Source organism: Megalops cyprinoides, chromosome 7 (genome assembly GCF_013368585.1).
Source record: "Megalops cyprinoides isolate fMegCyp1 chromosome 7, fMegCyp1.pri, whole genome shotgun sequence".
Taxonomy (NCBI): domain Eukaryota; kingdom Metazoa; phylum Chordata; class Actinopteri; order Elopiformes; family Megalopidae; genus Megalops; species Megalops cyprinoides.
In genome coordinates, this window is record NC_050589.1 from 8,468,383 (window position 1) to 8,495,391 (window position 27,009).

Here is a 27,009-nt window from a genome sequence, read left to right on the forward strand (position 1 = left end):
GCAGCACTTTATGTGCTCCGCATGTGTGAAAAAATCAATGCCGCCGAGCGCCTGCCAGCCGCGCGAGAGCATGACTGTGTCCACAAGTGCTCCGAAAGGTCTCCGGATTCCGCGCCTCCTTCCTCTCAGCTCCCCGCTCGTCCTAATCCCTGTGTCCGCCACTCGAGCCCGTCTCTCTGCTCCGCTCCCCGACGCCGGGGGGGGAACGGATCGTGTCTGCGCATTAAAACCGCGGGAGAGGGCTGTCGCTTTGCGCGCGCGGCCCGCACGCGGTCGCCGCGCCGCACAGAGCGGGGACGCGTGTCAGGCTGATCACGCTGTAACATAACGGATCTGACATCCAAAAGGATCCAGGCTGCTGGCAGACTGGCGTTCCCCCTGCCATGTGGGCACTGTGATCGGAGAAGTTGGGCTGAATGGCGATGAATGCCAGCTCATCTCACTCTGCAGTTCTTTGTGGCAGCCGGTAGAAGGTAGCAGCTCACCTTTGAAACCCTGTCAATGTCAGTTTGGGAGTAGATTCCCCCCCCGAAATTACCCCGGGCATGCTTTCATACCATAGCATGTCTGTTTACTCGCCTTACTGATCCGTTAAAAAAGGTCTATTTTTGGTAGATTAATGTATCACTGTCTGAGAAGAGCTAGTTCCTGCTGATGACGACTGAATTCATTTTAATGTTTTCTTTCACACACTTATCTTGCTTGTTAATCCCCTACTCACCCCGAGTCCTCCTCCTTCAAATCATACAGTCTCTCAAAAAAAACAGACATGAAGAGGCAGGGGTTGCAAACTCCAGTTTATTTTGTATTTGTACATTCACGGGTTTTACACCTGCGAGATTACAGAATTTACTGCCAACAATCCAATTTGTGAGTACGTCAATGAGTGATCTCACTCCTTATTCACAGTTTCGACACAGTGGGTTTGTGTGCAAGCAATAAGCACAGTCTGTGTGTGTGTGTGTGTGTGCTAGTATTATCACTAGTGTAAATGGAAATTAACGACACCAAGAATCACAATGCCATTAGTGAAATCAGTATTCAATTGATAGACATAAACACCCCTTTTCTTACTACTCACAATCACAATTATTAACACCAATAATTCATGCTAATAAGCTGGTAATTATTCTACACCTTACTCAGTAATGAAAAACAGATTATTAGTATGAATTACTGATGCCGTAACTATCCCGAACCGAACTGTAATAATGAGAAAGAATGTTATTTTTAATAATATTTAATGCCATTTTGACAACCAAGAACAGAAGAGCTGACATACATGAAAGCAACTGAGATTTGTAAGAAGGGAATTTTAACATGTAGTGTTAAATGTTCAATGTTCAATTGCCCCCATGCAATCATAATGCAACATGAAATGAAAAAACTGATTAAATAGAACTAATTTCCATGTGCACTTCTGGAAGCATCAAAAATGTGTGTTTGTGCGTGTGTGTGTGTGTGTGATAACATCTCCATTTTCATTTTATCCACTGTCTTTAAAAGCATGGATATTTATTGTATGTGTGAGTGGCTATCTACGAGCCTCCATCGACGTGCTGGTATTTGGGTTTGCTTTTCAAGCATTGATATACACTACATAAGGTGCTTTTGTTGTGGTGTGTCATATCGAGCCCAGAAGAAACGGATTGACACTGTGCAAGGTGATACAAGAGGGTGTTGTTTGACAGAGCGTAGGAAAAGAGGATCAGGATACACGGAAACGCTGTGCCCCCTTCCAGCTCCCACTACCCCCCTGCAGGCATGTGTGCGTGTGCGTGTGGGTGTGAGGCTGAGTGTGCATGAGCTCGCTGTGCGTGTGCGTGCGCATAGGAATGAGAGCGGGAGCGGGAGCCGCCGCCGCCGCCGCCGCCGCCGCCGCCGTCGCTCCTGGGAGGGGGCTCTGCCGTGGCCTCGGAGGGAAAGAGCTGCAGCAGCGCCCCCTCCTGGCCCGCCTCCTTGCTGCAGGACTGGCAGCTGCAGTGCAGAATGCGCTCCACCAGCTTGTCCACGCGGGGCACCTCCGCGCTTCCGGGGCACTCCAGGGTCACCTGCGCACACGGGGCACGGGGGGTCACAGCGGGGTCACACGCCGGCCCCACACAGCAGCCCGTGCAGAGCGAACAGCCCTGATGAAGAGTATCCCACGGCAAAAGTAGCATTCTGCATTCTCCAGGATGCCCTGGCTCGGAACGGAATCCGCCGCAATCAAAATTCTCTTTTGGAACATAACATTCGATGACAGCTGACTCAGAGAAGGAACAGCTAGACTGCGCCGGATGCTACTGTGAAGGATTGTTGGTTGGACAGTGCAGTTAACGCAGACACAGGCTGATACACTATGTAAAAAAAAAGACCTTCTCATGCTTAGCACAGGCGTATTCAGCACAGAGCGCCTGGCCAATCACAGCAAGGTCAATACACAGTCAGCCCCATCATTGGACATTGATGCATCCAAAGCTACACTCTACAATGGCACCAACATGGAAGTGTGGTCATCTGTTGTTTGCCGCTGTGCTTCATGGGAGGAGGACCACAGTGGGACTGAGAGTACACGTTAACCTTTTTGCACTGCAGGTGGAGTTAAAATGAATTTTCATATTGCATTACAAAAAAAAAAAAAACTGAATTGAAAATGGAATCAGTGAGATCATTCGCTGCAGTGCAGGTAGTCATTGGCAGAGGTTTGAAGGTAAAACTGAAGCTTCACTTCAGAGCAGGGAAGGGAAACTGATTTTTTATTGTATGCAATCTGTTTTGCATACAAACAATTCTGCTCAAAAAGCAAATAATATAATGCACATATTTGGGCTGTGAGTGTTATATACACAACACATGATAGCTATTAAATTAGTTACCATATTCAACTGATCTATGAACCGTGGCAAGTGCATTACATTACATGATATTACAATAGGCGTCAGGTCTGAGCAGGGGTAGACGCGACGATAAAGAAAAAGTTGTACAAAGTGCAGGTATTGCGTAGTGGTGTGTTTTATGGGAGCTGCCCAAGCGGCACAGACAAAGAGAGCACTCACCACCTCCCACTGCATCTGCGCAGGCATGCAGGAGTCGCAGTGCACCAGAGACTCGGTGGACTGCGGGAACGTGTTGGGAACGCTGTAGCTGAAGCACTGCCCCAGACATGCCCTGAAAAAGCAGGGGACGGGGAGAGGGAGGAAAAACAACGGCTGCTTCACATTCGACCGCTTGACAGCCGCTCTTATCCACAGGGGACTTACATAGGGTACAATTTTTTTTATCCATGTGTACAGCTGGATATTCACTGAGGCAATTGTGGGTTAAGTGTCTTGTGCGAGGGCACAACAGCAGTGCCTCAATGTGGAAATGAACTGGCAACCTTTCAGTGACAAGCCCTCCTCCTTACCACTACACCACACTGCTGATTTGGCACAGAATTTATTCTGAATTAATACTGATTAATTCAAATTGTTCCGGGCCTTAAGAAATTAAACATTTCCATTTCTGAACTACTGTGACAAAACAGAAAGCTAATTCCAAGTCTATTATTGGACGCACATTGAATGAGGTCTGAGAAGCTAATGCTGCTCTGGTTTAAGGACATTATAGTGTAGTATAGAAAAGTAAGGAACTGAACAGTGATGTGCAAGATTAGGGTAGTATATTTGGCGCAAGTTAGTCTACTCAATGTGCACTGGAAGACATGCATCAGCTATCTTGTAGTTCTTTCGTAGCACTACTGCTTTGGTGCAGAATTTATTATGAATTAACACTGATTAGCTTGCATTGTTGTGGCCCTTAAAATAATTAATCATTCCCATTGTCAAATCACCTTGACAAGATACAAAGATAACTGCCTGTTATTATATGTTGTTAATATATATTATATGCATGTTAAATGATGTGTGAGATACTAATGCTGCTCTGAATTAAAGACATTATAGTATAGTATAGTATAGAAAAGTAAGGAACTGAACAGTAACAAGCAAGATCAGAGAGATACATGACTGCAAATATAGTATGGAGCAGTATATTTAGAGTAACTCAGATCCACTCATTGTGGACTGGAGGGCACTGGTCCAGCTGTCCTGTAGTTCCTTTGTAGCTTTGTAAAAGTAACAGATATTACTGCTTCCTGTGATTCAAGCTAAACAAAACCATCTCACCCAGAGCTGCTGTGACCACACCCAGAGCTGCTCTGACCACACCCAAGGCTGCTGTGACCACACCCAGAACTGCTGTGACCACACCTAGGGCTGCTGTGACCACACCTAGGGCTGCTGTGACCACACCCAGAGCTGCTGTGACCACACCCAGGGCTGGACATTGTCATGCATGTTTGGGAACGTGAGGGAATATGAGTTTGTGGGGGTATAGCAGCATATTGTTCAGGGTTTCACAGACACTCACACACACACACACACACACACAGACCTGTTCTGTATAGACTGGGGCTGGCAGCCAGTGTGCCCGATGATCTGAGTGATGTTCTTGGCCTCACACCAAGCACTCTTGTCGGGGAACAGCGCCAAGCGATTGATGTGCTGGGGCGGAGCTGCCACACACAGGCCCAGCAGGGTCCAGCCAATCACGGCCCACTTCCACATGAGTGCGCCTGGAGGAGTCCGTATAATCAAAATTACCATTCGGAAGGATTTTAATTGTAGGAGCAGGATTAATTAGTTCATCACAAAAGTTGTGCATGGCAAATCATGCCATGAGTGTTACAAAGATAGAACTTTTTATGGACGTTTAACTGCAAAACAGGGTACTTAACACTGCTCCAAACATTAATCCGGGCTTAAATAACATTATGATGACTCATTACATTAACATTTACATGTATTCATTTGGCAGATTCTCTTATCCAGAGTGACTTGCTAAAAGCACATTTAACAGGGTTAGGCAAGTGGCCATGCAGTTGCTGAATCATTAGTGGCATACCTGAAATGTAATGCTATTGCATTACTCAATATTTGACCAAAGCAAGTAAATGCTATCAAAAATGTAAAATACAACTATAAACTGCACAGTAAGGCAAAACAGATACAGTAAGGAATATTCAGTTCTTACATGTTTTTATCACATTTGCAATGCTGTATTGTCACGGGTAAATCAAAGATATATCGACAAAAGTGAGGACAGATATTATGCCGTATTATCAGTGGTATCAGTGGAGGTGTTCAATATGCAAAGGAGTCAATGACACGCATTTTATTTTGAGGATTCATGTGGACCACAGGACAAAGGCCTCCTGCAACTTGAACTGAGTTGGTCCACATTTTGTCCACAACCAACAGGAGAAACTCTTGCTCATCCAGAATTTATGTTTCATTGCAACTATTTTTTGATTGCATAATTAATAAATAATTAAGGTGTTTCCATCATCACTATTCAAGAGAAGGGCAATTCACACCTGTGGCCTAGGAAGACAGATAGTGTTCTTTTTCACCCAACTTCTTTCATACGCACAGGACGCCTAGAACATGAATCTATCAAAAGCAATAGATCATCGTAATAAGATTTTTATAACTGAGAAGAAGAGGATGAAACGTACAAGAGAATAACCGGATTATCTTTCGATTCACATCTGAAAAACTGAAAATCACTGCAGTTCACAATATCTCTGAAAATGATACACCCATGACACCAGAATATCTAGAGATCGACAGATGGATTGATAGGATAGCCTCCAAAGTGGGGGGATAATTAGAGTTTGACATCGGTTCCCGTAGTGATCAAAAGAGACAGAGATTGACAGGGGACATGTTAAAAAAGTAAGTTGAAAAAGTTGAAAGTTATCAGAGATGCACACTTACCCGCAGAGAATTTCCGACCGGACAAACTAGGGGAGTCTCTGCTCCTGCGGCAAAGAAAACTCACGTCTGTTCTTGCCTTCTCAGTGTCCGCCCCAGATGAGACCGTAAGAGATAGAGAGAAGATGGGATCCAAGCAGGCAAGACGGAATATTAGACAGATTTTTATAACATTTTATGGAGGGAGACGTCGGTATGAGTTTCCTTATTTAGCGATAAACACGGTCACACATCGTCCAGCACAGAAGCTGGGAGATTGCTGGCTCGTAAAACTTTAGTGCGCCCAAGAAGTTCTCCTTCTCATTCCACTGAACTGTACATTCCCCCCTCCTCTTTATCGCCCCCCTGTTGATGCCTGAGACTATCTTTGTTTCCTCTGCAAAAGGAAAAACAGACATCCAAAATGTATTACCTTCTTTCAGTTACAGGCAAAACGACACCGCTGGGAGATTTAATTTTAACGTATTGCTTTGTTGACAACCCTCCCCAGCTCGGGCTCCCTCCTGACAGAGCAGGCGACGCTGGGCTGAGGTCCCGCTGAGTTTCAGAAAGTCTAAAAAAATAAATGAAAAAATTGAGGCGCTTCTGGTATGTCTGAACACTTCGGCCTTGGGAAAGCGAGACAATCTTTTTTTTTCCCTAGTCTCCTACGAATTCATTTGCAGAAATCAGCCCATTGACATGTTCTCACCCCTGGTAAGAGACACATAGATAATGTAGAAAAGAAATGAAGGTCCATGCAGCTGCCTGTCCACCTCCTCATTCCTTCTCTCCCTCTGTTTTCACCTGCAGACATTCTTCCCTTTTCTTGTGGTTTCATTCATTTGTCAGTCAGAGAAGCAGACAAACCCTTTATGATAAAATAATGCAATAAGGGTCAAGAAGCAATGAATACACAGTTCAGTAAGAAGCGCTCATTTACAGATTCACTGCAAAGGGAAAGGAGCTTGCAACTTCTTAATTTTTCATAAAGTTCATTAAATTTTGTTATACAAGGTTTAGCTAACATATTTTGATAGCTGAAGTTGATGTTACTGTGGTTGTTGGTGGGTAAGTAACTTTTTGCAGTTGCTGATGTTGTAAGATGACATTACATTACTGGCATTTAGCAGATGCTCTTATCGAGAGCCACTTACATAGGTTATCATTTTTACATGTTATCCATTTATACAGCTGGATATTACTGAGGCAATTCTGGGTTCCTAGCCCAAGAGTACAGCAACAGCAGCATCCCATCGGAGAATCAAACCAGCAACCTTTTGGATACAAATACTGCACCTTACCACTATGCTACACTGCCACCATAGATTAAGCTGGAAAGAGAATCGTAGTTTCACTAACTTCCTACAACAGAGGATCTGGTATGGTCACTGCCTGTTAGGTGTTTAGTATTCAACAGTTAGTTGTACCGTCACTAAATAAATTTTTGAGAGCTCTGTGCATCAGAAGTGCTAAAACATTTGAATGTGTAGTCTCATTTAAATAAAAAATATTGAGTGTGGATTTTTTATGAATGCAGACACCTCCATCCCCAGCACTGTAAGAGCAACTACTTGTCCAACAGCAAGATGGAGGGAGACCAAACTACCTGCTGATCTTGACCACTATCTTTCCCTCTTCATTTTCCTGTGAGCACACATACATCCAGGCAGTTACAGACCCCTAACAGACCCAAACTGTTCACTAAGTTTTCCTCCATTCTCAACACATCACCTTACTCTGCTCTTACAATTTGTTACTTTGCTCCCTTCTCTTCAGCATAACTGTTCATGCTGATTGTTCATAACTAAGTGGTCATTCTCCTCCTTCTACCTACTCTTTACCTCAATCAAACCCCACACTGACAAACCTCAGACGATTGTCTTTCACCATTAATAAGATTCTCCTCTTTTTATCTCCTCTCAGCTGGTTGCCCTGGTAAACCTTTTGTTTTTCGAAGGCGAATGTGTCAATCAGGTCTCTCCCTCTCGACCTTGGTCCCTGGCGGTGGAAGGAGCTATGCACCACCCATCAGCACAGTGGTCTGACATGCTCCACGCTCACCTTTTCAGCCTCCACCTGGGCTCACCCTGTGCAGATGCTTCCTGAACATTTAGGTGGAATAAAGCCTGAAGCACACCTGACAGCTGCCCTCTTTTCAGTTGTGTTAAAAGGTCGACACCCGGGTGTGATTACAATATCTGTTGGACCGTGACTGATGCTGTTACACTTCTGAATGTTTTGTTAAACTTTTTAATTACACTGCGCTGTCTTTGATGCCATCGCATTCTTCAGGTTAGGTTGCACGCAATTACTTGCCGTGCAAGTGTGCGTTCCATTTAGAAGGATTCTGTAAGTCCCAATGGGTACAGGCCAAATGAATGATTTAAAAAGCCCATCGGCTAAAGAAGGGGATTGTAGGGAACCTAGTGTTTACCAGGGGTCTGTACAGAAATGTCAGGATTGTTACCATTGCTGTGGGGATTTTTTTAATATATTAGCAATATGATCATTATGATGATTGTTACTTTCTGTGAAGCCCAGAGTACAGTGACACAGGTAATGGCAGCTGACTGCTCTGTAAAGTCTCTGTAGCCTTCATCCATTCCAGGTCCAACCCTCCTCTGCTCTCCCTTCACTGAACAGCACTCTGCCATTGATTGGGAGAAAGAGTAGGATCACATGTGGGGTTTATACTACAAGCATCGGTCGGCTTAGGAGTGAGTAATATGTGAGAGAATGCAGGTTTGTGTGTTTTAGTGTACAATTACCTGTTGGCAATAAGCTCTCAGCGCCAGCCAAGAAATGGCATTCCGACGCATTCCTTGCATACTGCTCCACCAGGGGGGGGCAGAGCACCCTCTCTCTCTCGCATTTGTTCCTCCCACACCTACATCACACACCCTCAGATCTGCAGCACGAACGACATTCACACACGACACGCCCACATTCCTCTTACAAATCCCGCTGCAAACGCTGCAAGCTCTCACAATGCACTGCATGCTGGGGGGGATCAGGATTGCGTGAGGTGGAGGAGAGCGCAGAGGGGGCATAATCAGGTCCCAAAATAACACGTCCCTCCAGGACTTTCTATGACTGCATAAAGACAGCTCGGCTCTCCTGACACCCCACCTACCTCACATTCATTGTTTTGTTTCTGATCTGTTTGCAAATACTTGAGACTAGCAGTGCCCTTCTAAATTATGACATTTGTATACGCCTAGCCATGCTTGGCCGTGGCTGGTAGATTCTGTGCTGCAGCTGTGGTGTTCTTCTGTGAGTCTGAGGAGACTAAATATCTGGCGAGCTTCTTTTGTGTGCTGAGATTGCCTGAGCACTGCGAGCAAAAGTATGCGCTTGCCTTTCATTGTCCCTCCTCTTCGAAGGTATTTACTCAGTATAATGCATATACAGCAAGGCAGCTTGGCAGTAATTACTATCCCCAGTGCTCAGTGCTTCATTATTGACATCTATAGAGCTCATGCACGGATTTCTGCTCGAGCCAGACATGTTTTTTCCCCGGGAGTGCAGAAGGAACGTGAAGAGATGGAGCACGTTACATAAGAGAAGGAAAGCCTTTTCCCGTCCCTGTTTCACAGAGTAGGCCCCCTCTCTCTGCTTGCCCTGTGCGTGATCCGGAGAGAGCCCCCTCTTCTCTAACACACAGCTCACCCCCCCCCACCCCCCCCCCCCCCCCCCCCCCCCATGCGCTCAGAGGGTGCGGATGCCAGTTCTGGCTCCCATTCCGCCACAGCGGGGAGGCGGTCTTTGCTCTTGTACTCAATAATACAAAACAATGACAGAGACGCAGGAAGAAGAGTCTTGGTTGTTTTATTAAATAAATGCCGTTAGGGAAGCAGTGGTGATCGAACGCACAGGACAGTGACAGGAAGTGGCAGGGAACCCGCCCGCAGACAGACAGACTGACTGGAGGACTGTGCAAACACATGAATGAGAGAGAGGAGGAAGCTGTCCCTTGATGAAACTGTACTACTGCTCCTGTGTGAGAAATAGAGAGGGAAGAGAATATAGAGAATGTACTGAGGTTATCTCCATGTATCATTATATATAATTACATTATTGCATTATTGGCATTTAGCAGTCGCTCCTATCCAGAGCGACTTACACCAATTACAGGTTTTTTTTTACAATGTTATCCATTTATACAGCTGGATATTTACTGAGGCAATTAAGAGTTAAGTGCCTTGCCCAAGGGTACAGCAGCAGTGCCCCTGTGGGGAACTGAACCTGCAACCTTTACACTGCCGCCCCTACAAAGTCTGGGTGCTATACTGACCTTGACCATGTGCCCGTGCAGCAGGTACGGTGACCTGAAGTCGTGCTGGCAATTGGAGTATGCCATGCCCAGTCCCGCTCCTGAGCCAAACGCTATTGGCCACGTGCGGCCTGAGGGCAGGGAAATGTACACCACACTCACGCTCGGCATATTTACAAAAAACACCCATTACATTACATTATATAACACTACTGTCATTTAGCAGACACTCTTATACAGAATGAATTACATAGGTGTACGTACCACATGTACCATTCTAAACATTTCAGTGTTTAGACTGTAATATATATTCATTGGTAAAATTCCTCACTATCTTACACATTTGTCTTTCCTGTGACACTTAGCGAAAACTCACGTTTGAAGAAGACGACGGAGAAAACGATACCCAACCCGAGGCCAGCCCCTATGACAGAGAAAGAAAGGAGAAATGAGAATGGTGGGAAAAAACGCCAAACAGCACAAACGCACCAAAATGCTGATTACACACAAATTACAAGCAAATAAATGTTCACGGACATGAAAATTGTGACCTCAAACCGCTGAGCTGTGAGCTGCTCACGCTATATAGGCAGAGGTTCTTTCTGCAGGAACCGTTGGGAGTCCAAGCTGATGCACCACAGGATTGACTCAGGAAGTCATAGCAACGTTATTCGTTACCACCTCAGGATGTGGGTCCAATTTCCCAGCCATATGGTGCTCCCAATTAAATGGCAGATCTAAGAAAGACTTGTGTTCCCGCCAAAGCTAAAAAAGCTCCTGACCTTTCGCTTTTAACAGACATGTTCTGTTTTTAATGCTCATGAATTGTCGCCGTATTGCCTTTGGTTTTCCAAATATCTTTGCTGTCTGTTATTACCAGTGTTTTTTTGCTTTTGCTTTTTTTGCTTTTTGCTTTTTCAATGCCCCAGAGTCACACTACTCTTTGTAATATACAATATGCTGCTATAGTGAATGAACCAGATCAATGAATCAGCAGAGCATTGATCCAAAAAAAGCTCTGTGGTACAACAGTCAACATCTTACCAGAAAAAGCTCTTGAAGCATTACATTGCTGACTGGTCATTTGTCACTGGATTGAGGCAGTTCTTTTGCTCAGACCAAAAGCACAAGGGCAACTGCTGCAGCTCGTAAGTACCTGACATATTACAAAAGCTACGATGTTAAAACTGTGTATGATTTAAAATTTGACCCCCTGAGTTTCAACAACAAGTGTGCCAAACTTGTAACGGACAGCATCAGGAGTAAATTAGGTCTTACTTCACAGTGTGTGGTCTGGGCTTAAGGAAGGACAGATGAAGAATGGAAACTTGAAATTAGACCAATTTTTAGAGCCTGAGTTTTAGAGGTGGTCGAGGGAGGGGGTCAGAGCCAGATGAACAGACATTGATAAATAAAAGAAACGACCGGACAAGCCAGGAGCCCTTAGAAACAATTTGTTCATATCTTCACCTTGTTCGAGGCAAACTCCACCCAGCACTGCTAGCGCAAAACAGAAACATTTGTTCTCTGGCCACCTCACTCCGTGTCCCTTAATGCATTTCGGCAAACTCGTAATAATCGTACGAGCACCGCCAAACATGTTGGACACCATTCAGCAGCATACCGTTTACAAAGCAAAAGTCTGTGACCTTCTCTCAAAATTTCATCCCTCCCTCTTAATCCTATGGCCTCTGTCCTATACTCAGCCCCAAAGGCATACTGCTGTTCTCTCCAATGGCAACAGCAGCAGCACTGAGCTGAAGCATGCTACTCCGCCAAATATCACGGCAGCTCTAATACATATTTACGCCATTATAAAGAGCAGCTGGCAGTGTGTTTTCCCTCCTTTAACGAACAAAGTGGGTCTCCTTTGTGTTTGTCAATTTTTAGTGGTCCTCATGCCACAAATCACCATTGTGCCAGCAGACCTCCACTCCCCTCCAGCCAAAGTTTGCTCCCCTCCGCACCAGTATTACTGTGATTCTGGTGGCAGGTCCGAGGGTTGGCCTGCGAGGACAGTGAACGCATTCCTATATCGCCAGGCAAAATAACCGAAATCACACCAAGCTGGGCAACCGTGCAGGAGGAGGAGAGTGGTGTGGTGACAGAGGGGGTGGTGAAGAAGACAGAATGGAATGTGAAAGTATTTTTTTCCCCAACCATGTGAAAAATGTCCATAGGTGTGAAAGCCATGTAAGGATTCCCGGGCAGATTTTTCTGTTAGTTCCTTTTCTGACATTTCCATGGCAATGGTATAATGCTGTAAATAATTGACAAGATACAACCAACATACTGTTAACCTCCTTGGTCTCTATGCGATATCCTAACTGTTAGGGAAATTAATAATGACTCCAGAGTATATTAGCAACCAGCTTATGTCAGTTAGTAAGTATTGCTACTGCAGGCATTATAAATACATTCAGTTGAGAAATCATTAAATGCCAGATAATCTATGTATTTGAACTGTTTTAAGCATTTATTTATAGGTTCTGGATACTTGAAATAATACTTTGTTGTTTGATAGTCATGCAAGTTATTATGACTAAGCTTCATGACTGCGGTCACCGAAATCCACTGCATACAAACATATATATTGCTTGTGTCACACTGAGGTGCTAAGTAGTTATAAGTGTAGACAGCTACCATGGTAATTAAAAACACCACAGAATGATGCTCACAAACTACTCTTCACAATTTTGAAAAATAAAATGGCAAGTATCAACTACTTGACTTCATTGCACACATTGTGTTAACGGTACTGAACACTGCATGGAAAAAAAAGTCACATTAGTATTACACAAAATGAATTCTTGCTGTTATCAAAGGAAACACTGTAAATTACTGAACTCCAGTGATAGCGCCCGGTGACAATAAAACAGTCTCCTCACTTGTAGACTGGGTGCCCATCAAAACATTTTGAGATCTTGTCGGCGTAAAATTAAGACTGAATGGGTACACAACACCACCCATTTGAGGACAAATTTTTAATTAAGGCTTTCATGGAATATTTGGCTTCAGCTGCTTAGCACTGCCTCAAAATTCGGGAACCGGATCCACACAGTCGACAGAGTGTCTGGGCTGACCCAAGAACGGGTCACAGTAAATTAAATTAAAGGTTTGACGTTTGATAGAAAGTTTAAAGGCCTTCCCATCCATAAAGAGACAAAACACCTTATAACATATGAAGGTGAATTTGCTTGTGGAATGACCCTAAAGCCATAGCGGTTACTAAACCTGCTTCTGTTTAGGACCGCAGATGACGTTTTACGGGACGTTTTACAGCTACAGTTGCCTCTCTAACTGTATCAATGAATAATATGCAAATATAGCCGACCTCTGCAAATTGCACTCGATCAGGACGTCTGCAAAGCGAATACTATACTCATACATGCTCGACAACCTGTAGTATGTCCAAACCAGTAAACACCCCCATTCAATTTCCCTCAAATTAACACCATATCTCTCTTCATCTTACCAAACATTCGGTTTAATGTTCTATGATTTTCTGCGATGTTATACTTGGGAGTAAACCCTAACCACGCACACTTTCCTTCCAGTTGAGAATATGACTCACGCAGTTTACCCGAATGAAACAGAAACTGCATCAGCCGGCAACCAATTCTGTTTTGCCCTCTGTTTGAATGGTGTTTCTCCAGCATACATCGATCACCCTCGACCTATACGACCATATCAGCGCGTGCAAAAATAATACTGGCCAGCTTTTCTGTTGCTAACATTAGCTGCAGGCGAATTCAGTAATCTGTCAAATAGCCACCTAGCCGGCTAATTTCATGGTTCTCCTTCGCGTTGGTTCAATACAATGACAAGGACACAAACGAATCCACAGAGGCAAATAAAAGACTTTTCTTGCTTTCGATGATACATCACTAATTTAGGATAAGGTTAGGTTCAGCTGCCTGCTTACAAAAAAAGGAAACACCATTGTTAGCGACCGCAATAGAAATTAGCCAGTTAGCATGACCTCCCTGCCCTACGCTGCAGTGGCCTCTCCATACTGGCTAGCTAACTAGCTACTACCGCAGCTAACTGGACAGGGTAGGTGCAATTACTGTATCCATGAAACAACGCCTTCCTCCGGACCGCTTGATCGATGTCGGGATTTATGTAGGACATCTGCATCAAATATCCCATACACAGCGGCGCAGCGTTCGTATATTACCAAGTTTCACGGCGCTGTCAGCAAGGCAGCGGTCCCACTTCTGACCCAATTCTTTCTCAGACATGTTTGCACGGTCGCGTGCTGGCAGGAAAACTCGCGAGATGTTCTTCCGATTTCCAAGGAGGCAGTTATTGCTGGGGTTATTACGCTGGAACGTGCAAGGTTAGCCAATTAACGTTAGCTAATGCTACTATATTTATAAAGAATTATAATTCGAGTGAACTCCAAAGTGTAATTATACATGTAAAATTATACACATGAATGTAATATCGAAGGAATTTATGAGGAAATTTATTAAAGGCGTTTTTGTAGCTAGATTGATAGCTAGCTATGAAGTTAATCAAAGTTATGTTGAGTTACATGATAAATGCAATGGATGCTGACTCCAGACACCAAGCTTATAAAATTAAAGGTTCATAATTATTAAATTATTTAAGTATTTTATTTTCTTAAAAATTGAATTACATGCAATCTGAATCAGTCAATTAGTAGAAAGTCTAGAAATGATATTGAAGAAAACACATGCAAAAGCTATAACATCAAATAATATATAATATAATATCATTTTTGCATAACAAGCATATCATTCATCATATTGTTACAACTGAGCTTTATTTTAACAAAGAAATACCCTATAAAGAATCATGTTATTCCAGAATCCACCATTATGTAGAACATGGTAATATATTGTACATTAAACTGTATTATTAAGTGTTTATTTTACAGATAAACCCACAACTCACCCCATTTTAAAATGTTTAAAGACATAAATCTTTTACATTACACTTACACTACAGACACTCTTATCCAGAGCGACTTCCAGCACAAAAGAACAGAAGTGTATCCATTCAAGTTGAGTGAGTAACAGTGTCAGACCGGGGTAAAAACACTCCCAGACCAGAAAGTGTGAACGTAACACTGTTCAAGCCCTACCACAAATTAATTTGTGCAACCTGACTATACAAGGAGAGCCAAATATATTACCAGACATCATAGTCACTAGATCACAGAATCGAAAACACATCCCAATACTACACATACAATAAACAGCAAGTAATATAAGCAGCAGGCGTTAGGGTGTGGGGATTGAGGTGGAACTGAGACGCAGTCTGAAGAGGTGGGTCCTAAGTCTGCATCAGAAGATAGCTGGCAATTCTGTGGTCCTGACCCTGTGGGAAGTTCATTCCACCACTGACTGCTACAGATAGGTATCGTGTCGTGGAGGAGCGACCCCATTGGGATAGGCCAGTCTGTTGCCCCATGGTTGCAGAGTGTAGTGATCTTTAATATTAAAATTTTGATCCATTGACCACTAGAAGGGCTTGGAGCCAATTTTACATGCTTACATGTCCCTTTCTCAAAGTGTCAGTAAGACCTGCCTTGATATGGGCTGCAAGAGGTTTTAGTATACAGCAAGCCCATATTGTTAATCTTTCCTGTTTTAACGGTACTCTGTGAAAGATCTTTCCAACTGGAGCTCTGCTCACTGTGAGAAAAGGCATCTTTGTGTGAGACACTAATCAAGGGTAAAAATAGACTCAAAAACAAGAACGACTGGGAGTAATGCTGAAATATCTGGGCTCTGAGATTTTTCCTTCTAGGGTAGTGTTGTAATTGCGTGGGAGTTTGATGTGTTTGCTCAAGCATTCGATGTTCTCCACTGGCAAGAGGGGGAGAGGGATGTGAGGGCCAATAGTGGAAGAGGAGGTGGGTGACACCAGCATAGCATTGGCATAAAAAATGTGAGAGCACAGACCTTTATACTAACAAATGTCAAGATAAACTGGTGTGACAGCATGGGACTACAGTCCTTGTCCAAAAACAATAACATCAAAGAATATTGGGAATTTGTAGGGAACTGTGTGACTATCATCCAGTACTAATGGACTTCATCTGTTCTGAAAAGCAGAGTATTAGCAACTACATCATTGCAGGACTTTACTTGTATATACCTGCTAAATGCCAAATTAACTTCATGACAACAATTGAAACAGAAACTCTTTATTGACCTTTCAGAACCTGGCATGTTTGTGAACACTTCTTCCCCGCAGAAAGAGGACGTGCAAATGGAGGAGAGGGATCAAGAAGCAGACGAGAGTGCAAGCGCAAGTAATGTGACCTGACCTGTTGTCACCCATACTGTTCTATTGTTGCGCGCACGCGCGTGCACACAAACACTCACACATACACACTCGTTTGTACATTGTTACAACACACCACTTTTGGCTTCATCACATCATTACAGAGTTACCACAACTATCTAACGCCTCAGTCCTATTCCTTTTTAAATTTCTTCAGCCTCTCCACACAAGGCTACTTTTGTAGATGAAAGCTACGCATTTGCAGCACAAATTCATTCATCTTTGAAGTACGGAGCAAACCGGTTCGCGGCCCCCCCGGCGGACTCGGGGAACAGGGAACAGAACAAGCCGTTCAGATTATACAGACATCAATACGCGCCATTGATCAATGCACCCAACATTAGCCCTGCTCGCCATCCCCTTTTCCTTGTCACTGCTCTTAAGGAGATCTCCTCAGTTCAGCGTTCCTTGCTCTTTACTCCGCCCCTCCTTCCATACTTGGCCATGCCTTTGTTACTGCTCTCTGATTGGCTGCTAGAAAGCGAGCATGACGTGACCCGGAAGTGGATGAACCGTCTGTTCCCCCTCTTCGGAGTCCCCCGGTTGAGGAAGTCAAGTCGCTGACAGGGCTGGGCTCCCGGAGAGAGGTTTAGGAACAGCAGCCCCTCGGAAGGGATAAAAATAATAATAAAAAAAGGAAAAAGCATATGCAAAAATAAGCGAACGAAAGGCTAAAGCAGTCAATCAGAATATACTCACTTCCGACACTGAGAGCCGCAGACATGGTAAGACCGGGACGGGGGGGCAGATCGGGAAGGGGAGCTAGCTAGCCAGCTAACTAGTAAACTATCTAGCCAGCTAGATAACTTTCAAGCCAAGTAGCTAGCTAGCTTGATTTAAGATCGGGGGCAGAGGCAGGGTAGATTGCCCTTTTAGGAAGTGCTCTGCGTAGGTAAATTAGCATGCAAGCTAATGATAATGGCTGTCAGAGTTACCGCTGCAACAACGTCAACAATAGAAAACGGTGTACCTAATTGCTGGTTAGGTACCTTGCGACCTTATTAGCGTCTAGCCAGCTAGATAGCAAGCGTACTGAGTTGGCGTAAGTGCTTTGATCGTGTAAGAACTAACGAATTTGCATGTCTAGAATTAAATGCGGTGAGATTTTTTGGTTTGCGGAATTGACACATACAGTGATAAAGTATGCTACATTTGTGTTGAAGCTGGCTGTTAACAAGGTAGCTTGCTGTATGCGGAGCAAGCGAGCTAGCGCTGAACATTCTTCGAGTTGTAGCTTGAACTCACCAAGTTGCCTAACTTGGAAGTGTTACGCTTCAGCCCACAGTTGTTTTTCATCGTGTTGCTACACGTTTAGATTATCTCAGACTCGATGTGTGCGATTAATATTGATGGTTGTTGTAACAGTGTCCAGTAAAGCTGATAACGTCATGTCTTCAAAGGATATGTGTACTCACAGAGTAGCGAGCATCTGCACAGTGCTAGGCATATGATTGACTGATTTCAGCATTGCTTCTTGTCATTCGCCAACAATTGTTTTAATTGTATAGTTCGGAGTTAGACCCAGTAGCTAAAGTTGCCAGTTCTTTTCTCAGTCAATCAAAACCACAGGTCTTAGAGAAGGACTACTGACATCCCCGTCAGTCCCTTCGTGGTAATGTTGGTACCCGGTAATGTTGTCTCATCGTGACACAAACAGACGTAGACTGTCACACACTACGCTATACACTCATCTAGCTTTGATTGTTTACTTTCTGGTATGTCAGAAGAGGGAACAGGTGTCAGACATGACACAGGTTGCCAAAATACTGGATATATGAAGGGTTTATACATTCAGAGCAGGCACTGGCCTTTAAGTGTGAACTGATGACTCTGTGTTTGTTTTTATCAAGGGTATGTGTGTATGTGTACTTGGTATTTGCGCCTGTGTGCACATGTTGCTTTAATCAGTGTGAATTTAGTCTTTACATCATTAATTCTGGTGGATGTACAGCATACATTTGGTTGCGTTTGTAAAGGGAATATGCATCAGTGATCGGAATGAATGTTTTTCATGTTGGTAGGACTAGCACCCGGACTGCCCGTGCTGTATATACTTTGTGCATGTGTAGTGGGTGCGTTTTTGTTTGTGTTCAAGTAATGCGCGATATATTCCAAGTAGTTTGTCAGGTTACAGTATCTTACATTTTAATGTGTGTTTTTTTCCTGTAGCACAGAGATTTCTTTTCCTGTTAAATTAAATTGCACATTTTATTAAGTCTTTATGACTGTTCACCTAAAAGGGATCTATAGCCAGTGAGTGACATGGTGTGTGTGTGTGTTTCACGCTGTACGCTTTTGTTTGCACGTGTCACATGACAGAATGAACAGCAGCTGGATTGTGCCCTCGACCTGATGAGGCGCCTGCCTCCCCAGCAGATCGAGAAGAACCTCAGCGACCTCATCGATCTGGTGAGTGAATAATGGAGCTAAATGGTGGGTCGCAGGAAAGAGAATGAGGAATCCAGCCCGGATGGAAGCGTGTTTGGATCATTAGTTGTCCTCATGAGGACAGAGACATTCAGTACCCTGGTGTACACACGTACACAGGTTCGATGACTGGTGCATGTGCAGTGTCTGAATAAAGCTAGTGTGAGAGTCTTATCATTTGTGTCTATGTTTGTAATATAATAGCCAGTGCAAAGAGTGTGAATGTACATATCTTGCAATGAGTTTTGGAGAGCGTCCAAAGTGAGGTGACATTTTCATTGTAGTTGATTGTGGTTCCTGTCATGTGGTATGTCATATGTATCATATATACAGTACCAGTCAAAGGTTTGGGCACACCTGATTAAGATATGGATTCAGGAACATGGATTCAGAGACATTTTTATCTAAAGTCTTGTGCTTACATGCTTGAAATTTGTTTCTTAAACAAATAGTGTAGCTGATGCCAAACTATGAATTTATTTTTTAAAAATATTTTTTGGTACTTTGAAGAACCTAAAATATAAGATAATTCTGATTTGTTTAACACTTTTTGGTCACTGCGTAATTCCATTTGTGTTATTTCATAGTTTCTGTGTCTTTACTGTTGTTCTAAAACATAGAAAATAGTAAAAATATAGAATAACCCTTCTATGGGTAGGTGTGTCCAAACATTTGACTGGTACTGTATACGATCTTTGCTCTTTTAATCCTGCCTCCTCCAAACCCCCAAACACTCAGAAGTCCATTTTGCTCTTCTTCCCTTCTTATGAAGAGTAAATGTGTCTCTTTTCTCCATCTGAGGTTGTGGTCCTTCATTGTTATTAGCAGAAGGGTATGTCTCTCTGCTGCCCCCTGTGCACACTACAGCACTGCAAACATACTTTGTTTTTGTGAACTCTTATGATTTCTGACTTTACTGTTAGTTCCGCTTTCACTCTTCTCTAGGTGTCTTTCTCATTATCATTTTACTTACTTTCCTACATCCCTGCTTTGCTTGAGCCATTAGGGTGAAACGGAGGTCTGCATTCAGTTTTGGAGAGGCAGAGTGAAGTAGTGGAGGGTGTGAGAGGAAGTGGCAGGGAAAATTGATGTTTGGCTTTTTCACCTGAAGCAAGGTGTGCCATTCCCAACCCCTTGCCCTCCCTTATCTCTTTTCCTCTGGAGAAGACAAGCCAGACAAGTGCTGGAGATGATATGCAGCCAAAGCTGCACTCCCTCCCTGTTTGTTCGAGTTTGGGATGTGCTGCTTCTGTGTGTCCAGGTACCCGCCCTGTGCGAAGACCTGCTGTCCTCTGTGGACCAGCCCCTGAAGATCGCGCGTGACAAGGTAGTGGGCAAGGACTACCTACTCTGTGACTACAACCGCGACGGCGACTCCTACAGGTCAGCCTGCGTCTTTCATCCTCTGAGTAAACAAAGGTGCCGCAGGAACAAAGAGATAATAACTGGGCTGGAATCACAGGGCCGTCTGTGCTTTACCCTTTGTTGTTTTTGTCATGTGATCTCCTTCAGATCCCCCTGGAGTAATAAGTATGAGCCTCCGATCGACGACGGCGCCATGCCGTCTGCCCGGCTGCGCAAGCTGGAGGTGGAGGCCAACAACGCCTTCGACCAGTACAGAGACCTGTGAGTAATTACCTTACATAACATTACTGTCATTTGGCAGGCACTCTTATCCAGAGTGACTTACACATTCCACCTAATAAAGTGGCAGCACACCACTAACTATGCATGAACAAGCACAGTGCTATACATAGTGCTGTGATCAAAAATGTGTGCCTGAATTGACATGTAAGTCTAAAGCAATATGTACAATTTAAGGAATATATCATTCCAAATGTAATGCTAACACACACACATATACAGGTGAAACTCCACATACCCAATTATATAAAACTTTAAAATATACTTCCACTATCTATCTATCTATCTATCTATCTAACTATCTGTCTAATTCCATAGAAGAGAGACAAAAGATCACATGTAAGTCGGGGGGTATTTCACCAGCATCAGCACTTTAACAATACACCAGAACAAAGATTGCAACCAGACCACAAACCTACAAGTGTACCACAGTTTACCAGTTGTGTTTCACCATCATAACTAGAATAGGGACCTGTATGATCACCAGTACAAATAGTACTTGGCAGAGACCATTAAGCACTCCAAGATGTGTGCAAATGTCTACATTAAAGCTTATGTAGACCTGAGTTGACCTGTGTCCTGGGTGTTAACCATCAGCCTATCTCCCTTTGTCAGGTACTTCGAGGGGGGTGTGTCATCAGTCTACCTGTGGGACCTGGACCACGGCTTCGCAGGTGTAATTTTGATCAAGAAGGCTGGGGACGGCTCCAAGAAGATCAAAGGATGCTGGGACTCCATCCACGTGGTGGAGGTTCAGGTGAGAGGGGCTCGGTGGAGATGACACCTGAAAGCATTTGGGGTGACAGACATCATATCTCCTTTTCTCTGCACTCTCTTATTCTCTCTCTTCCTCTCACACGCACACAGGAGAAGTCCAGTGGCCGCACAGCTCATTACAAGCTGACCTCCACTGTGATGCTGTGGCTGCAGACCACCAAGACGGGCTCTGGCACCATGAACCTAGGTGGCAGCCTCACCAGACAGGTAAACTCCCTGTAAAAGACCAGCAGGTTGTACCGTGTGACTCGGCAGCACTTTAACCAGAGGCTTTGTCAGGGAGATAACAGCAGCAACTTGCTAAACAAGAACTGGAAGTTCTAGACAGGAAAATGAACCTTCACTCACTGCTTTCATTAAGCCTGCAGCCCACAAGACAAGATGAGCACACACCAGGCAGACAGGAAATGCACGACTTCTCTTGTCTGCACAAGATACACGCCTCTCACTGTCAGCATGGGCTGCACGACCTGACAGGCAACGAGAGGGATTCGGCTACCCGTTTCCTCGTTGTTTGTAGACATCAGAAGTGGATTTCAGAGAAGGAAGTAACGCGTGGCATTTGTGCACAGTTCGCTGCAGAAGGATTACGCTTGCAGTGGAAAAACAGATGTACAGTGTTGCTATCTTTTTCGCCCACTCTTGACTCTGTTTCCCCCCTTCTTTCTTCCTTCTCGCAGATGGAGAAAGATGAGACAGTGGGGGAGTCTTCCCCACACATCGCCAACATCGGCCGCCTGGTGGAGGTGAGCAGTTGATTTGTAGTTCCCTTTTTGTTCTGTGATTCCTGTTGATTATTAATACCCACTTCTGTGGATGTAATTTAGCTAGAGTACTTTCTGGCTTGCTCGGGCTTACAGCTGGGTTCCCTCCGGGTTATGACCATCTGGTTCACAGTCCAGTGCTCTGTGCACACTACCTGATACTCAGACCTGATACTCAGACCTCAGCACAGTGCACCATTCTATTACCCATTGTGTGCTCTCTGAAATTGGTTTTTGCTCAGTAGGAGGTGAAGAAAATATTTTAAAACGCAAGCCCATGTTTTCCCACGTTTCCTCTTAGGACATGGAGAATAAGATTCGGTCCACTCTAAATGAGATCTACTTTGGGAAGACAAAGGACATTGTCAATGGACTGAGGTATGAACTGATTCCGACTCAAACGGTTTATTTTTTTTTGTACAGTAACTCACTGAACTGTGTTTACATGTCAGCAGTGTTGCACTGTTGTGTCCTGTTCCACGAAACAGCTCATACCCTGACTGTACCGAATAGTGCTGGACTATCCTGGGTAGCACTTTTATTGCACTGCACCCAGCTAAGTGTTGTAGGATATACTTCAGTACATATTAATAGGTAAGAAGTGTCCATCATAACAGTGGGTAGAGTTTAATGTAATGGGACAAGATTACGTCCTTCGTGGTTAATACTGTTCACATATATTGTCTGACCATGCAATCAACCTCTCTTTTGGCCTTAAAGTGGAGACTGCTTCAGTAAGTTGTGGCTTTCACATGTGGCATCTGTCAGTTGGTCATTCCGTTTTCAGTGGCAGGACTTCTTTATGCTGCCAAAGGAGCGTTTTCCTGAGGGGCTGCACTATGGATTCATGCCAATTTTATTCACTGCTAGCTGTTTTTAGTCATCAGGTCTAATATGTCAGCTTTATCTTTTATTTTTAAAGCTGTAAAGGGTGTGCTGAGATTTTTTAGAAAAAATGGTTGTTTTGAGATAAATATTTGTGGTCTGGGATGACCATTAAAAATGGACTGTTTAAAAAAGGAAATATTTAAAAAGATATATCTAGCAAAACAATGGCGTCTCAGTGGTTCATTTAAATATGAAAAATATGAAAATTATGCAATCGGTGCATGCATTTATGTATTTTAGTATAGCTTCTAAATATCAAATGATTCATTTTACATTTTATGAAATACTCATTTTCTAAGATCACGTTTTGTTAAGTGCTTGAAACTAAGCTCTAACAGTACATATTCAGTCTGGTCTTGTCTTCATTGTGAGATTTTTTGGGTTTGCTAATTACAGTAGCAGTGTCTGTCGGTGTTTCATTATTTCTAAACAAATACCTGCTTGCTGTTTTTATTTTCAGAAGGATATAACGTTGAAGGCAAAGTCCATTTGAAGTCCATTAAAACAACCTTGTAAAACATAGCAGTGGTTCTATATTGACATAAAATTTTCATGAGACTGAGAAATGTGTTATTGGGCAGCAGTGTGGCGTACTGGAAAGGAGCTGTGTTTGCAACCCTAAGATTGCCAGTTCGATGCCTGCTGGGGCATTACCCTTGGTACTTAACCCAGAATTTCCTCAGTAAACAATTCTGTAGCAATTCTGTAGCTGTTATCCATTCATACAGCTGTATTCCAGCTGTATGAATGGATAACATATAACAATAAAGTCGGTCTGAATAAGACCATCCGCTAAGCAGTTAAATGTACGTGTATGTCATGACAAAATCCAAAGAAGGAAAGCCATCGCTGTCTCTGTTGCTTTTGTTCAAATCCCACTCTCCTGTTATTTTCTTCTCTCTTTGTTTCTTTTCACGTTTATTGCCATCCCTCCTTTTGTTCCCTCATGGAGTCCTTTCCCTCTTTTCCTTGCGGTTCATTTGCTTCTCTCCTTGTGTCTCCTTGTTGTCTCCTGCCTTCTCCCTTCTCCTGTCTTTTCCCTCCAACCTCCCCTGCCCGCTCTCTGTACTCCAGATCTATTGACTCTTTGCCTGATAATCAAAAGTACCGTCAGCTCCAGAAAGAGCTGTCTCAGGTCCTCACTCAGCGGCAGATCTCCATTCAGCCAGACAACTAGGGCTGGAGGTACAGGCTGCCTGAGCCAGGGGGCATGGGGCATGGAGTGTGGGTGTGGCACTGGTGGCATGGCCTGGGTGTGGCTCTGATTGGCTGGATGGGTGTCTCTGATCCTGCTCAGTGACTCAGTGATGAGGTGTAAATGAAGAATGTGTGATTTCTGACTTCTGTGAATGTGAGAAAGTGCTTACGAGCGTTCGGGATTCAGTGGGGCTCTTGACCAGGAGCATGCTGCACAGATTCTGTGAAGGAGAAGAATCATTTGCCCAGTGCAGATTAGAATTTACAGATCTCATTGCCAGAAAGTGTGTGTGTGCGTGTGTGTGTGTGTGCGTGCGTGCGTGCGTGTGTGTGTGTGAGGTGTGTGTGATGGGGGGAAGTGTAGGCATTGAGTTTGGAATAAAGTTACTTACAGAACTAAAGCCAGGCCGTGTTTGTGTATGTGCTGTGTTTTGAAAAGCACCTTGGTACTGAAATGATCCAAGCTAACTGTATGACAGGGAGAGCTGTGTGGCCATTGAATAATTTTACTATTATTGCTTTTAAACAACTTTTAAACAGTTGTTTAAAAGCAATTTTACTACTATTTTTGTTCTCATAATCCCATTTAATAATCCCTTACATTCCCTCCCAGCTACTTACATTTTCTTCCTTGTGCTTTCATTTAGTCAGAAGGCTAACTAAAATTGCAATGAGTGTTTTCACTGTTTTTGAAATGGTGTACACAAATATAAACATTTTTCTTTGTCTTTTCCCTCGCTGCAGTGTGGGTCATTGAAAGAGTGGACCCACACTGAACTGCTCAAGCTGTAACACTGACTCCGTCCGCTCTCTCCTCTCTTTCTCTCAGGAGCGTTCAGACCTTGGCCGACAAGTCAAAGCAGGAGGCTCTGAAGAACGACCTAATGGAGGCGCTCAAACGCAAACAACAGAGTTAGATGCTCCCTCTCTCTCTCCCTCCCTCCCTCTTTGTCTGTCTCCTCCTCTCCTTCGCCTCACTCCCAGCATCAGTCTGTGTCTGTTTCCCTGTCTCGCTCCATCGCTCCCTCTCTCCATCCTCACCGTAGGTGCTGCTCTCTTGTCCATCGGTCTAAAATAAAAGAGAAGCCGTGTTTTTCGTTGGTTCTTCTGCGTTTTCTCGTTTTTCATCACATTTTTTTTATGATATATATTTTTGGAAGCATCTCATCCTCATAAGGCATTCACCCTCTGTGTTGTTACTGTTATGAATATTAGTGTTATGATCATTGATTATTATATACACCATGATAGCGATGTTAATAAATCACAGAGGCTCTTTCATCGTCAGTGTCTCGAGGGGCAAGTCATGATAGCACCATCCCTCTGCCCTGCAGCCTACCTCTTGCATGGCGAAGTAGAAGTGGTGGGGGGTGGGTGGGGGATCGGACTGATTAGTGCCGGTTATCATATTCAGCAACTATTTATTTTCTATTCTTATATTGATTATATATATATTGTTATATTGGTATTATCTCTGCCCCCCATCTCGTTGTAAGAAATATACATGTTACTCTTCTCACTGTAAAGAGGTTGGGGAGGCGTGTCACTGGCTTATGATTATGATTATTATGATTGTTATTATGATTATTACTGGGCAACGGTTAGTGCTGTCTCTGGCTTTCAGGAAGGGGGACAAACGGAGACAGACAGACAGGTGGGAGGAGGAGTGAATGGATTAATTGTATATTACTTTGTCGTTGCTTGTCCCTCTCTCTCCCTTTTTCTGTTTTTGGGGGGCATGGATTCTGTCTCTGTCTTGCAGGAAGCTTTTTGTTAGGATTTTTTTTTTTGGTTATGTTTTATGTTTGTTTCTTTTTTTTTTTTTGTAAAGCTTACAGGTCATGTTGTATTAGAGCCTCCAGCACGAATAAAACTCAAAATAGTAAACATTCACTGCTCATGTGGTTTCTTTCATGGTATTTTTTCCCCATTTATGTGTATATAGTCTGTGTTTTATTCCTTTACAAATGCAGTGGCCATCAGTGGGAAGTCCAAGAAAACATACCAGTAGGGAGATTAGCGGGTGTTTGGAGAAACTCCATAACTTTTTTTGGCAAGACGTTAAGGTTCTGGTCAAGGACGGAAACTCACAAGGTAATAGAGTGGTTGCATGGGCTAAGTGGCAAGAAAACCTTGTGTAATGCTTTTAATAGTTATGTCTTGCACATGAGGTACATCTGTGAAAACATTGTTAAGTGGGCATAGGGGAAAGTGACCAAACAGGTCCAACCCAGGAACAGAACATACTTAAGCTGGTTAAAGTCATTCTTTCAATCCATGCAAGTTTTTTTCTTGAACTCATAATGTACAGTAATCCTCAGTCAAAGTAATTATTTTGAAAAAATTTAATTTGACCTGTGAAAATATTGAATGCACCAAGACTATCACTTGGGAAAGTCTGAATGTTCACCTCTCAGTTGTGCTTTTCTACTATCGGTTTCTTCATTTTTTTCAATATTTTTATTCACTTTCAAGGTTTCCTTTGATTTGTTGACTGTTTTTTATACCCTATCCACTCCCTGCTTACAAAGCAACCTTTATCCTTCTGTGGATGAAAGCCTGGTAGTAGGTAGATGCTCAGCATTATTCCCCTCAATAGGATGGCTCCACTGTTGCAGAACTTGTAGTTGTACTCGCATGTCATAAAGGAGCTGTTATGCTGCAGGTATAGTACTAGGCCTGTTTTTGTGTATTGAGTGAATTGGTGCTATTTAAAATTGGATTAGTCAGCCCTTGAAATGCTTCATACTTTTTGCTGAACTACACTGTCACATAATGCCTGGAAGGCGGGTTAACCTTCACAAAGCCAGACCAGTAGAGTTTTGCCATGTCACTGTTCTGATCAGAAAAATGTGAACGAAGGGTTAATTTATAAGCAGACTTCATTTGATGCCAATATCGTACCTGAGCAAGTGGTTTTCATTCTCTTTACAGTTGT

At 43.5% G+C, this 27,009-nt stretch overlaps 3 protein-coding genes across 4 annotated transcripts; 1 reads left to right on the plus strand and 2 right to left on the minus strand.

Annotated features, from left to right (window-relative positions):
- Positions 1–1,443: 1,443 nt before the first annotated feature.
- On the minus strand, positions 1,444–5,929 carry LOC118781374 (neuroblastoma suppressor of tumorigenicity 1-like). Its single transcript, XM_036534377.1, has 4 exons — positions 5,802–5,929; positions 4,417–4,597; positions 3,039–3,150; positions 1,444–2,051 (listed from the first exon to the last, which is right to left on the minus strand). Exons 2-4 carry the CDS (start codon positions 4,587–4,589, stop codon positions 1,749–1,751), a joined length of 588 nt encoding a protein of 195 aa, XP_036390270.1. The 5' UTR covers positions 4,590–4,597; positions 5,802–5,929; the 3' UTR covers positions 1,444–1,748.
- A 3,673-nt stretch (positions 5,930–9,602) lies between these two features.
- On the minus strand, positions 9,603–14,321 carry micos10 (mitochondrial contact site and cristae organizing system subunit 10). Its single transcript, XM_036533695.1, has 4 exons — positions 14,234–14,321; positions 10,430–10,477; positions 10,075–10,184; positions 9,603–9,776 (listed from the first exon to the last, which is right to left on the minus strand). Exons 1-4 carry the CDS (start codon positions 14,295–14,297, stop codon positions 9,768–9,770), a joined length of 231 nt encoding a protein of 76 aa, XP_036389588.1. The 5' UTR covers positions 14,298–14,321; the 3' UTR covers positions 9,603–9,767.
- A 2,580-nt stretch (positions 14,322–16,901) lies between these two features.
- On the plus strand, positions 16,902–25,836 carry LOC118781274 (F-actin-capping protein subunit beta isoforms 1 and 2). Of its 2 annotated transcripts, XM_036534235.1 has the most exons (10): positions 16,902–17,099; positions 18,694–18,783; positions 20,063–20,184; positions 20,314–20,427; positions 21,061–21,202; positions 21,313–21,429; positions 21,903–21,968; positions 22,288–22,364; positions 23,949–24,059; positions 24,901–24,979. In XM_036534235.1, exons 1-9 carry the CDS (start codon positions 17,097–17,099, stop codon positions 24,049–24,051), a joined length of 834 nt encoding a protein of 277 aa, XP_036390128.1. In that variant the 5' UTR covers positions 16,902–17,096; the 3' UTR covers positions 24,052–24,059; positions 24,901–24,979. The 2 variants fall into 2 exon arrangements, with proteins under 2 accessions (XP_036390128.1, XP_036390129.1); XM_036534236.1 differs by lacking the exon at positions 23,949–24,059 and having other exon boundaries at positions 24,901–25,836.
- The last annotated feature ends 1,173 nt before the right edge of the window (positions 25,837–27,009 follow it).